The following is a 13167-nucleotide window of genomic DNA, read 5'->3' on the forward strand; positions in this document are numbered from 1 at the left end:
CAAAAAAAAAAAAAAAAAAAAAAAAAAAAAAATAGAATTCCTGCTTAATGATGTTACCTGATTTCCTAAAATATACAAAATCAACCCAGTTGTCTTGGCCTGAATCTGCACAACCTAGACCATCTTTGCTTAAAGTTTGTCTAAAAGATTAATGCAAGGCCCTACCTTAGGCTTAAAAAACCTGAACAAATCCTCTACATCATCAACAGTGCTGTCACCATGAGACTGACTGTGGTGGAATATTATAGGTTAAGTGCATGGAGCAGAGAAACAGAGGACTTGAGTCCATACTTGTTGGGACAAGCTATTTGATCTAAGACTCAGCTTCTCATCTGTAAATTGGAGGAAATTTATAATTCCAGCATCACTAATCTACTCTGAAAATTGAATGTAGAACCACAGAGGTTTAGGGCTCAGAATTTCTAGATTCAAATGTTTATCTCACACATTTGATGAGTATGGTTGATATACTTAATGTTTTTAGATCATTTATTGTAAAATAAAAATAATGACCCCACTTTATCAGATGGCCATGAGGAATAAATGAGCTTCTGTATGTAATGTGTTTAGAATGGGTCCTAACATATCACAAGTGCAAATTACTGCTAAATAAAGGAAGAAAGAGTTCTTGGCAACTACAGGAGTTTAATAACAATTATCACTATTAATATCATTTTTCCTTATTTCAAGGTGTCTTCTAATTGATATGCAAGTCTATACAGGTGAAAATAGAACAAATAAAATGATTTTAACTTATGAAATCAGTTTAACAGCATGTGGTCAGTTCTAAGGCTAACGTGCATAAGTAAAAACTTTCTAGGTTGTCTTAAATTCACATAATAGATCCTAAGAATACATTTTGATGATTGTTTTCCTTAGGGCCTCTTTTACATCTTTGTTCCTCAGACTGTAGATGAGGGGGTTCAACATGGGGATCACCACTGTGTAGAACAGAGACACCACTCTGTTCTGGTTAGTTCAATAGCTGGACTTTGGCAGCACATAAATGAAGGTAATTGTTCCATAATAGAGAGTAACTGCAGTAAGGTGGGAGGTGCAGGTAGAGAAAGCTTTGTGACGCCCTTCAGCGGAGGGCATCTTCAGGATTGTAGTGAGGATGTACAAATAAGAGAGAACAATGACAAGTACTGTAACCACAATAATGGAGCCAGAAGATATGGAAGGGATAATTTCAATAATAGAGATATCCGAGCAGGAAAGTTTCAACAAAGGAGAAAAGTCACAGAAAAAGTGATCTATCTTATTTGGTCCACAGAAAGACAGACTCAATAAACAACTAGTAAATGTCCAAGCATTCACACAACCACCCAGATAGGAAGCCCCTACTAAGAGGGAGCAGACTCCAGGGGACATGTTGGCGGAGTACAGCAGAGGTGAGCAGATGGCCACGTAACGATCATAGGCCATGGCAGCCAGCAGGAAGCATTCAGCAGTCCCAAATGTCACCACAGAACAGAGTTGGGCTTCACAGCCAGCCACAGGAAGGGCTATTGCAAGTCGAAGGAATCCTAGGAGCATTATAGGTGTGACTGATGTGGAATACCCAATGTCCACAAAAGCCAGATGGCTAAGGAACAGATACATGGGGGTATGGAGTTGAGAACAGCTTCTTATTAAGGTGATTATGCTTATATTGCCTACTAAGGTGACAATATATATTCCTAGAAATATTACAAAGAAGGTAACACAAAGTTTAGAATCTTGTGTCAACCCCAAAATGATGAACTCTGTCACCGTAGTATAGTTTCCAACCTCCATGTCTTCTGTTAATTGTTCCTGTTGAAGCAAATAAGAATATTCACTTATTTAATGTTTTCATTGCATACTATCCTGGCTTTCTTTGGCTATTCCTTAAACTCATTCATAGTAACTTTCTCCTCTACTTAGACTGTAAATACCAGTGTTCCAGAAGACTGGGTTTTTGTTCCTCTCTCTTTGCATAAAAGAAAAATGTCTGAGTCTCACTCTCTGCAACCTCGGTCACATTCCTCTCTTCATGTGATATTTATATACAGCTATAAATATTTATTTATGCCTCTCAGACCTTAACTCCTAAGCAGATCTCTTTCCCAAAGTCCACATTCAGGGTTTCCATGATGTGCTGAAATTCTCATCATTTTCAGTGATCTATTGGAAATTCTACAAATGCCTCAAGCCCAATCTTCCTCATACCAAACTAGTCTGTTTCTTTAGCCACTCCAATATTTTATATTGGGAGAATGGTAACACCACCCATTTAATCTCTCATGTCTGTAGTTTGGTAGTCTTCCTAGCCCTCTTCCTCTCATTGAACCACATTTAATAAAATCCCATTGATTTTGTCTACAGCTTATTTCCCACTTCTATCTCTTCATCCCCTCTTTTTCATTCCCAGGGTCCCCACTTTAGTTAAGGCTCTGGTCATTCTTCCTCTTTATTTTATTTACTGCTTAACCTTCTTACTTTTATTATTTTCCTCTTTTAATTCACAGTCATAGGCCATAGTGATCTCTTACTAGTAAAAAAAAGTAGATGTCAAAGTAATTCCTTCAATGATTTCACTGCTGTCCTGTGTTTTTATGATGGACCGTAACATCAGTAACATAACATCCAGTATCCTTTCTTGTATGTTCCACCCTATAACTGCTTGTTGCAGATCATTTGCGTTCACCAGTCACACTAACTGAACTGTCCTGAACTATTTAGTTCCCTCCAGAAGCCCTATTTTCTCTCCTTTGCTCTATTTTTGTCTTGCTTGGAAGGCTTCTATACCCCACCATCATTACCTTGAGTGACTGTTCACACTTTTAAGGTTAATTTCTCTCCAAAGCCCTCTCTGCTTCCTAAGAGTGAACCAGATAACCTGTCTTGGTTTTGCAGACATCATCTTTTGTAGATATTTAAGTTGCCATGGTTTATATTGGGCTATGGCTGCTCATTTACCTTTCATTCTTCTCAATGAGTACATATGCTCATCAATAACTATTTTATCTTTCTCTTAACAGACAAAATGGACATAAAATGTGCTGGAAAAAACTTGATGAATGTAAGCTTGATTATGGTAGCACATAGGCTCTGGGAAGCCAAAATGAACATAATTTATATTCCCTGTCCATAAAACCAAGCTTCATAGAGAAGAAAAATGAAGACATCTTTAGTTTTTGGGAAGTGCTATAATAGTACTATAAATGATGTTTTGTTTCTAACAAATTATTTAACACTTTTGTGGAAAAAAACACTTGAAAATCAAAAGAAACATTCCTCTAAAACACAGCTACTATCATACATGTCAACCAATAGAAATTTAGTGCATCTGTTTCCAAGAACTTTTCCCCTCTGCATCTGTTTTCATATAACTTTTATCACACTGTAGATATATTTTAATACTGCTGTTCTTATTTTACATTTCAATATAAGAATTACATTACAACTTCTCACAATCAGAACTGTTGAGATCTGCCTGATAATGCATTGAATAGACCTTAATTTGATTGATCACTGTTCCTTTTTAGACAATCCACTGCTCACAACTCTTCACCATCAGAACTAGTAATTGCAAAGTTAGATCAAGCATCAGAAGTGTAACATGATAAAATGTGATAAATTTAAATAATAATCCCATTTCTAGTTATTTTTCTTAGGCCAATAATTTAATGAAGTATGTTCTATGCTCCAAGCTAAGTTAATTCATATTATTTGCAAAAGTCACAATATTAATCTAAATTGTTCCTATTGCTCACTGATTTGTTGAGTTCCTGGGTGCATATTGATTTAAGAGTTTAGTGCCTTCTCTTGCTTTAGCACTTTGTTGGGTCAAAGGCAAAGTTTATGTGTTTTGAAGCACTTCTAAGAAAACATAATTAATGACAAACAATAGCAATCATTAATTAGGAAAAATACAAAAATGTTATAGAAGCCATAATATAGATTCAGAGAAAATTTGAAAGAAAGTTATATGTATCAATAGGAAAAAGTGAAAGGATGCAAACAATGTTAAAGCATTTCTGCCAAATATTACAAAATAAGAATTATTTTAACTAGGAATTATTTTAGTGTTTGAAATTTTCACTTGTGCACATCTGTTCCTGTAATTAACTTCAGCTAAGAAACAATTTCTATAGGTAAAGACTACAGATTTACAACTCTTTTTTATGTGTTTTATTATCATGTATATTACTTAATAACAAAAGTCTATTATTATTCCTTTAATAATGTCTCATAATCCATTTTGATTTCTTTTATATGTGTATATTTTGATGTATAACGATATTTGTATATTCATAATTATATTCTATATCACTTTTTGTAATTTACATTTTTATGTAACATTATAAATAAAATATTTCCATATTCCGGTAATATTTATAATTGAAATATTGTATGGAGCATATGTTAAATAATCATAAAGCTTCATAATCTGTCTTCAGTTACTTTTCTAAGTGCATCTCCCATTAAGTATGCTTCCTTGCACCTCTGTACTTTTCAGAGTCATGTTAAAACAAGGCTGTAATTTCTACTCAAAGATTAATTTAAAAAGTTATTAATTATAATACTCACAGAAGCACAGTTATATTTCAACAACACTATTTCAGTTCTTCAGCTTTGAAACATTTACAAGAAATATAAATGTAAGTATCAAATATCATCAAAATGTCAATTATCTAAAAGTTTTAAAATATCCTTCTTTAAAATAAGTAAGCATTTAGTTCCTTTAATGATTAGACTGAGTTCTTGAGTGGATTATAAAATATAATGAACCAATAGTTGAAAACCTACAGTTCATTAAACAAGGTATTCTGTCTCTTCTTTGGTTGATCTTCATTAAATGTGTTTAAATTATTTTAGTGACAGCTTACTGCCTTTAATGTTAGCTATACTGTTAACCATCTGTTTTATTCTAAATATTTGGCTCACCATGAATTTAATGGGCCAAACCGTCTACTTTCTATATGAAAATGTTGAAATATTTGAATACAGCTGTCAGGTCTCCATTGCCTTCCCATTTCTGAAATTAAGCTTCTGTAGTTCATTTGTCCATTCACCTGTAGTATGTGTTTCCTGCTCTGAATATGCCATGGCCAAAGAGGGAGCCCAAACTGAGCTCATGCTCTTTGCCTAATTTCAGCTTACTGTAGAATCAGGGGCCTGGAGCCAGACATTTAAATCCTGGGCCTCACACTACTCAGTTCTATTAATCTATACGTGACATTTAAATCTCTTGGACTCTCAGTATTTACACTTATAAAATGAAAATAATTATCCTGAAGAGCAGTTTTGTTGTGAAATTAAAAGAAAGGATTTGGTAATACATCAGGGTTAAGTAACTTTTTAAATTAAAAGGAAGTACTGGTAGATTTTCAATTACTCAACTTTTTGATGAGGAGTATACTTTTCCTTGAACACACCACAGTTTTTGCCACAAGTCCAAAATAGGACAGAAAGTACAGTATCTGATGCCTTCTTTTCTTTGGACTGTGCCTTTTGTACACATAAAATGCTAACTAATCTTTACTTTTCCCTTCCCCTCCACCGGACAGGTAGGGATTAGAGGTTTCCACTGGCATCCCACACAGGTCAGGGATTCTGGCCACCCAAAACTCCTTTCCCTCAATGCACTGGTCATTTTATAATAGAAGGCATAGGACTTTAAGTCTCATCCAACCTAAAAGTCGGGTTGTTTCTTCTGATTTTGTCTTCATAGTCTCAGTTGCTCAGACTTAGCAATGATTTTGGTTCCCATAGATCATCTGGTAATGCCTAGGTCTCTTTGGCAGACTTGCATAAATGTGCCCAGAATGAAAATTGCAAAGCACCTCTCTTGCTGAGGACGTATATTACACAAAACCTCAAGATCCAAAAGTGGTGAAGGTAGTTCTTTTATTTTCAATTTCTTATTGAACAAATGAAAATTTTATTTTAACAAAATCCATTTATCTTCCACTTACTTTTAGAAGCAGAATTGTCAATGCCAAATTCCAATGAGAGCTTTATTAAGTAGCTATTTCCCATTTACTTTTATAGGCAGTTGAAGACAATATGAACCTTTGAATGTGTCCACTGATGAAGGAACACAGATACACACATGTAGTGAGGATGAGGGCAGGTCTTTGTACGCACTGTTGCAGGGGAAGAAGTTCCTAATAAACCTGGTAATTCCTGTAGAGCTGTTACTCCTGTCCTCCCCTTTGAGAGAAAAGTCCTTTGGTTTGTTACATAGAGGTGACTTATAAAACCATTAGTCTCATTATGGTGAATCATTAAAGCCTGGCTGGCCTTCCCCAAAGGGACCTCTACATGCCATGTCATCCTTTGGAATTCTTCTTCCCTAGTTTAATGAACATGAAGGAGAGAGTTTGTGGCTTTTTAAAAGTATAGCTGACATTCAGAACTAATAACCTATCTCGAAGCTAGTATGATGATATCAGTGTACTTTCTGATTAAAATAACCTCTGAGTAGATTGAAAAGTGCTATTGGAATTTAAGGACAGAATAGTAAAAAGGAAAATTATACTTTGACTTAGTAATTGCTTACTACAGAAAAATTAAGATAATTCTGGAATTCTGTATACACATGAGCATTCCTTAATGAAATGTCTTAGAATTCTGTCATCCCACCCTTCACTAGAGCAATGTAAGGTTTTTATGAGACATATAAATACCTACATTCTACTGAGGCAGCAGACTCATAGCCAAGTACAAAAACACTTCACTAATTCACCTAAATAGCCCACCTTCGTTTACATGTCTTAGGGTTAACATTAGAACTCATCATTCCTACAACATTTTGACGAGTTTTCCAGTAAGTGGAGCTTCTCAGAGTGTTTTGTTATGCTATATAAACCATAACTGACCACCTTCAAATTTGTTTAGGATTAAACTCTTTTACTTCCTTCACCATATACTTATCCCATGCAACTTCTTGGATTGTCTGAACCCCACAAGGGGATATGTGCTTCACCTTAAAACCATCAAAATATTTGTCTTCACTTGCAAGCTTACCCACTGAACTAGCCACTGCTATGGGCCTGGAAACAGCCCTCCAAACTAGCTTCAGTCTCTCACACCTGTATTCTAAAACCAAACCCAGACATCTGCTTAGAGATATGTGCTCCTGTCGCCCTAGAGACAGACTTAAAGACTTTCATCTCAACTGTAAATTATGAAGCAGCCCTGTGCCTTAATTCCAGCATCTCTCAATGATGCACTGTAATAGTGCTGTCTGCCCAAAGACTTACCCAGTATCCAGTAGGAACGCCACACCCAGAGACTCAGGGGAAGCCACACCTATCCATTCACATGACAGCATGTCTGCTATCTGAAGACACTGAAATGAACCTGTATCCAAGCTTCAGCACCATAGACCAAGATAATAGAGACAGCCCTTCATCCAGAAACCAAAGAGATTGCACACTCACAGGAGCTCGTGGCAACAGGCTCACCAACACAGGCAGCATTGCAGGCCCAACAATTGTTCATGTAATACCTGCTTATTCGCAAGGTGAAAAAATTAAAATTGACCCTTACTCCACACCATTTAAAAAAATTAACTCAAATGTTTAATAGATATAAATGCAAAAATAAAACAAATATCTAGAGATAAATTTAAGCCAAAATATTTTCACTGGAGAATAGGCAAAAAAATTTTAGGCATAGTCCAATATAGAACCAAAACCATAAGACTCATACACACAAAAAAACCACTTTTGATTACTGTTGCTTTATCATACGATTTCTCAACACATAATACTACAGACCATTATCTTAATGAACACAGACACAAAATTTCTTAATAAAATACTTTCAAATATAATTCAACAACACATTAAAAATATCATACACTATACCTAAACTGGTTTCATCCTAGGCATAGAAGGACATGCAAATCAGTAAACATCATACAACACATAAATATAATCAAGAATAAAAGTCACAAGTCAGCTCAATAAATGTTGACAAAATTCAAAATCCCACCATGGTAAAAGCCCTGAAGATTATAGGTATGGAAGGCTTGTGCTATAATGTAATAAAGGCTACATATGCCAAACCCATAGTCAACATCACACTGAGAGGAAAAAATTAGAAGCATTTCCTCTAAAATCAGGAACAATTCAAAAGTACCCCCCTCACCACTCCTATGCAATATGGTAACTGAAACCTTAGCCAGATAAATTAATCAGGACAAAGAAATAAAAGGAATACAAACAGGGAAAGAAGAAGTCAAATTATACTTATTTTCAGATGATGTGATCCTACACTTAGGAGACCCTGAGTACTCCTTGATAAGAGTTTAACTTTGATAAAAAAATTAGTCAAGCAGCACAATATAAAGTCAACATGAAATATCAATTGTCTTTCTTGCTACCAATAATAGACTCACTGGGAAAGAAATCAGAAAAACTAGCCCACACACAATAGTTTTTTTAAAACACCCACATATAAACCTAACAAAGAAGGTGAAAGACATCTACAGTGAAAATTACAGAACACTAAAGAAGGAAATTGAAAAAGAAACTAGAAGTTGGAAAGGTTATGTTCATTAATCAACAAAATTAATATTGTTAAAATGGCGACATTGTAAAAAGTAACCTCCAAATCCAACACAATCTCCATCAAAATACAATGACATTTTTCACATACATAAAAAATCAATCCTAAAATTAATATGAAAATACAAAATACCAAAAAAGTCAAAATATTTCTGAGCAAAAAGAACAATGCTGGGTGAATCACAATACTTAAAGGTTCCATCACCTCTGAACAGCACCATGTTATGGTGCTCATCACCTCTGAATAGCACCAAACCTTTAACATGTAAGACACTGCAGGGACCCAGAGCAGAATTACTGCAAGGTGTAATAACCTTATGGCACAGAAGCAACTTCAAAAATAACTTTAAAAGGATTTCTAGCAAGTATTGTTTCGTTCAATTTGTGCTTTGAATTACAAATTTAGTTTTATTAAAAGTAACTCATTATAAGCCTGTTGCTAATGATATCATCTAAGAAGGGAACCCCTCTATTAACCAAAAAGCTCACATTGGTTAGTGATACATACAGAGACATATATCAACCAGACACCGTTTTCTTTTATTATATCTAAGGGCTCTTATTACTATGTAAAGTTTTACAAAGTAACAGATGACACTAAGAAAATATTTTCCTACTAAGCTCCCTCTTCAGGGCCCCCTTCATCTCCTTGTTCCTGAGGCTGTAGATGAGGGGGTTCAACATGGGGATCACCTCCGTGTAGAACACAGACACCACCTTGTTCTGGTCAGTGGAGTAGCTGGACTTGGGCATCACATAAATGAAGGTAATGGTTCCAAAGTACAGAGTCACTGCAGTGAGGTGGGAGGTGCAGGTGGAGAAGGCTTTGTGGCGCCCCTCAGTGGAGCGCATCTTCAGGATGGTGATGAGGATGTAGATGTAGGAAACGGCTATGACAATCACTGTGACCACAATGATGGAGCCAGCTGAAAATGAGGGAACAACTGCAGGGACACTGACATCAGAACAGGAGAGCTCAACTAGAGGAGCAAAATCACAGAAAAAATGATTGACCTGATTTGGTCCACAAAAGAGTAAAGAAAAGAAGGAAAGGGTAAAGGAGGAAGCATTAATAAACCCACCTATATAAGTCACTACAAGTAACTGGACACAGACTTGTGTGGACATTTTGGTTGAGTAAAGCAGTGGGTTGCAGATTGCCACAAAGCGATCATATGCCATGACAGCCAGAAGGAGGCACTCAGCTGTCCCAAAGAAACCAGCTGAGCCAAGTTGGATGCCACATCCAAGATAGGATATTGTATTTACTTCCACCAGGAAGTTTACAAGCATATTGGGTGTGACAGAAGAAGACAAGCCTACATCAGCAAAAGCCAGGTTGCTCAGAAAAAGGTACATGGGATGGTGGAGCTGAGAGGAGAGTCTGATAAGAATGATTGTGCTGAGATTACCAAATACAGTCAGCAGGTAGATGCACAGGATGATCATGAAGAGGATGACTCGGAGGACTGGATCATCTGTCAGCCCCAATAAAATGAACTCAGTCACTGCAGTGTGATTCCCATCCATCAGCAAATCCATGAGTCAATGTAGCTACTGCCAAAACAAACCTGTGATGCAAACACTACATAAAAAGTTATTTAATATGGTGGCTACATTTTCATTACCACATATGGAATGTCATTATAAATATATATAGTTACAGCAAATATTTATATGCACTGGTGAGTCTACCTGCAATATTAAATTTTATATTTCAATGACTGTTGATAAAAATGAGTTTAATGTTTTTCAGAAAAAAGTAATACCTCAGTGGTACTTCAGTTCATGAACTAAATTCTCTCTACAGTACTGGTCACAAACCAAACTGGGTGAGAACCGAACCAAATTTCCTCATAAGGACAACATTGAACCTAACCATCGAAATTGATTTGGTTCTTGTCCAACTTGGTTTATGACCAGAATCATGGAAAGAATGAAGTTTGTGAAATGAGGTGCCACTATATATATTTTTGCATATATTTATATAGTTCATTATACTTTTCATAAAATAATATTACTTCTCTTATTATTTTATAGATAAATGAAGTCTACAAGTGATTATGAAACCTGCACAAGGTTACATAGCAGCTGATAAAGTCAGAATACAAATCTCAGGATGTCTGACAGTCTACTCCTGTAATAACTATGATGAAGTAAAATAATAGTTACTGTGATGTCTGACATGTTCTGCAATGAGTAGACAACAGGTTCATGCAAGTCATTTGTCACCTATTATGTAGAAGAGATAGATGAAGTGAAACAAATCAGACACACAAGCTTAAGTACTGCATGATTTCTCATGTATGAGAAACCCAAATTACAAATAAAGGGCAAATGGAGGAAAAAAGAGAAGAAGCAAGGGAAAAGAGATAGATAGATAGATAGATAGATAGATAGATAGATAGATAGATATAGATATAGATATATATTAGTTAAGATAATTATACTATTAATTTCTATTAGTTCCCTTAAAAGAAAGGCTTGTGCTTATATTGTTTGATCAGTTTTTCATGCCTATATCTTGTAATCTGTGCAACTACTCTGAAGACAACAACATACAGTATATTAACCATTGTTAATCTCCTATTATCTTGTTTTGAAGTTCTGTGTCATGGTTTTTATTGTTTTTTTCTCTTTAAAATAAAAAATTAAATAAAGAGTAAAGTAAAAGATAAATAATGGGAAGTAGGGAGACAGATCTTTCTCAAATGGGAAGGCGATCAAGAGATGGATAGAGTTGAGGAAAAGGGGATAAAAAGGAATTAAGATGTATTAAGTACATGTACCAACGCCACACAAGGAATGTAAACATTGCATACTACAAACATGTATAATAAAACAGAAGAGACCTGTAGCTTTCATGTACTTCACCAATACCTATCAGTTACACATCACTATTTTTAGAAGAAATTAAATTATTTCTTATACAATAAGTACACAGGTATTTTAAACTAAGGTTACAGGTGAAGTCATCTACTATAGATTTACTGAATTTTTAAATATATTTGAACTAGAAAATATTATTTTACTAAGTAGTTTGAAAACTCAAAAATCACTGAAAAAAAAAGAATTATCTGGATAACTCAAATCACTTGCCACTATAACACTGATTTAATTGGGTTTGTAGCATTCAATGACATTACTTTCAACCAAATATTCAGCTAAATATAGTATAGACTAAAGATTAGGAAGGGGTGATGAGTTAGTGGCCAGGTTACCCCTCATCTCTTAATTTTCTGGTTATATAAAGTAAGCATTTTCTAAAGCTTGACTTGAATCTAAGCATCTAGATACATGAACTAAGCATCTTTCTGCAAGGAGTTTTTTTTTTTTTTAATCTTTACATTTTTTTAATCTTTGATTCAAATCTTTACATATCAACATACACCTCAAATAACCCAAAGCTAGTGTTTTAATAGAGACATAGTGCTAAAATAGAAACCTCAGAGTTTCTTTCTCACAGGTGAATAGAGGACTCCCAGTAACTTGATTGTGACTATTTTCCACCTGAAAGGGGTGGTAGATACAGAGCAACTCAGCCAAAATTACTCACTTGCTAGTTTATTTCCTACACCTTCTCTATCATTCCGTGACTTCTGAGTACAGATAACTTTAGAGAGTAAGGTTTTCTCAAATGGTAAGTGAAACTCAAAAGTGAAATTCACTGACCAAAAAATCTTATCTCCTAAAATGAGTTACTCATTTTTTTTGTAACAAGTCAAAGTCACGGTGATTATATAGCTTTCTTCTATTTTTATTCCCCCTTGGGGATAAGTCTCTGAAGATGCTAGAGATTCAAATGTGAATTCAAAAGCATCCCAAAACATCCTTATTTTCTGTAAGTGATATTGAAAAGTTCAGGTCACACACACAAAAGCTTTCAAGAGTCTGTGAATCAAAAGTGGTGAATGTACTCTTTTCTTTCTATCTCAACATTCATGCATTGCTTTGTAACATTTTAATTATTACTAGAATACAGCATAACAAATATAATTACTAGAGCACTATTACTACAGTATAACATAATAAATTGCCTTATAAATAAATATTAGTGTCCAGTATAGTTTAATATTTGTAAATTTTTAATTATAGTAAGGTTCAGGTATAAAATGTGATACTTAGCTTTCATCATTCAATATGTTTATTGCTAAGTACTTTGTATAGATATTTGTAACCCATGCCATTAAACACCCCGAGGGAAGTAGAAGCGAACCTCTATGGAACTGGTATTTTAAATAACAAACAAATTTAGAACATGTACATTAATTGCCAGAGCAGTAAGAACATAAGTGCCTTGAAGGTTGTATAAAGAAGTACAAGTAAAATGAAATTTTGCTGGATGCCAGATATCATATCTTTGCCTTTATACTAGTTACTTATGATGTATATGGATCGTGGTGAGACTCAGGAATCTTCAAACCCAAAAACTCAATTTTATGCCATTTTTTTTGGCTAATCCTAATTTCATGGGAAAAAGTTAAAATAAAATTTTACAACAAAATAATACAATAAGGATAGCTAGAGGTAGGCCGCACCCAATCCCGGAGGCCAGGACGCGAGAACAAAGACCCCGGTGACACTGCAGACTGAGTTTCTAGGCGCTGGGAGGCCCAGGGGA

General features: G+C 35.0%; 2 protein-coding genes across 2 annotated transcripts; both read right to left on the bottom strand.

Annotated features, from left to right (window-relative positions):
- Nucleotides 1-846: 846 nt before the first annotated feature.
- LOC102012953 (olfactory receptor 491-like) lies at nucleotides 847-1785 on the bottom strand. The gene is given in 1 exon segment (XM_013511761.1): nucleotides 847-1785. A coding segment is annotated over 1 exon segment (933 nt). The 5' UTR covers nucleotides 1780-1785.
- A 7358-nt stretch (nucleotides 1786-9143) lies between these two features.
- Nucleotides 9144-10088, bottom strand: LOC102017562 (olfactory receptor 502). Its single transcript, XM_013511762.1, has one exon. The coding sequence runs from the start codon at nucleotides 10086-10088 to the stop codon at nucleotides 9144-9146; it is 945 nt and encodes a 314-aa protein (XP_013367216.1).
- Between the last annotated feature and the right edge of the window lie 3079 nt (nucleotides 10089-13167).

This window comes from Chinchilla lanigera, unplaced genomic scaffold (assembly GCF_000276665.1).
Source record: "Chinchilla lanigera isolate Chin_1 unplaced genomic scaffold, ChiLan1.0 scaffold00013, whole genome shotgun sequence".
NCBI lineage: Eukaryota > Metazoa > Chordata > Mammalia > Rodentia > Chinchillidae > Chinchilla > Chinchilla lanigera.

Coding starts and splice junctions, on each gene's coding strand:
- LOC102017562 (XM_013511762.1), bottom strand. CDS start 10,088: ATGGATTTGCTGATGGATGGGAATCACACTGCAGTGACTGAGTTCATT.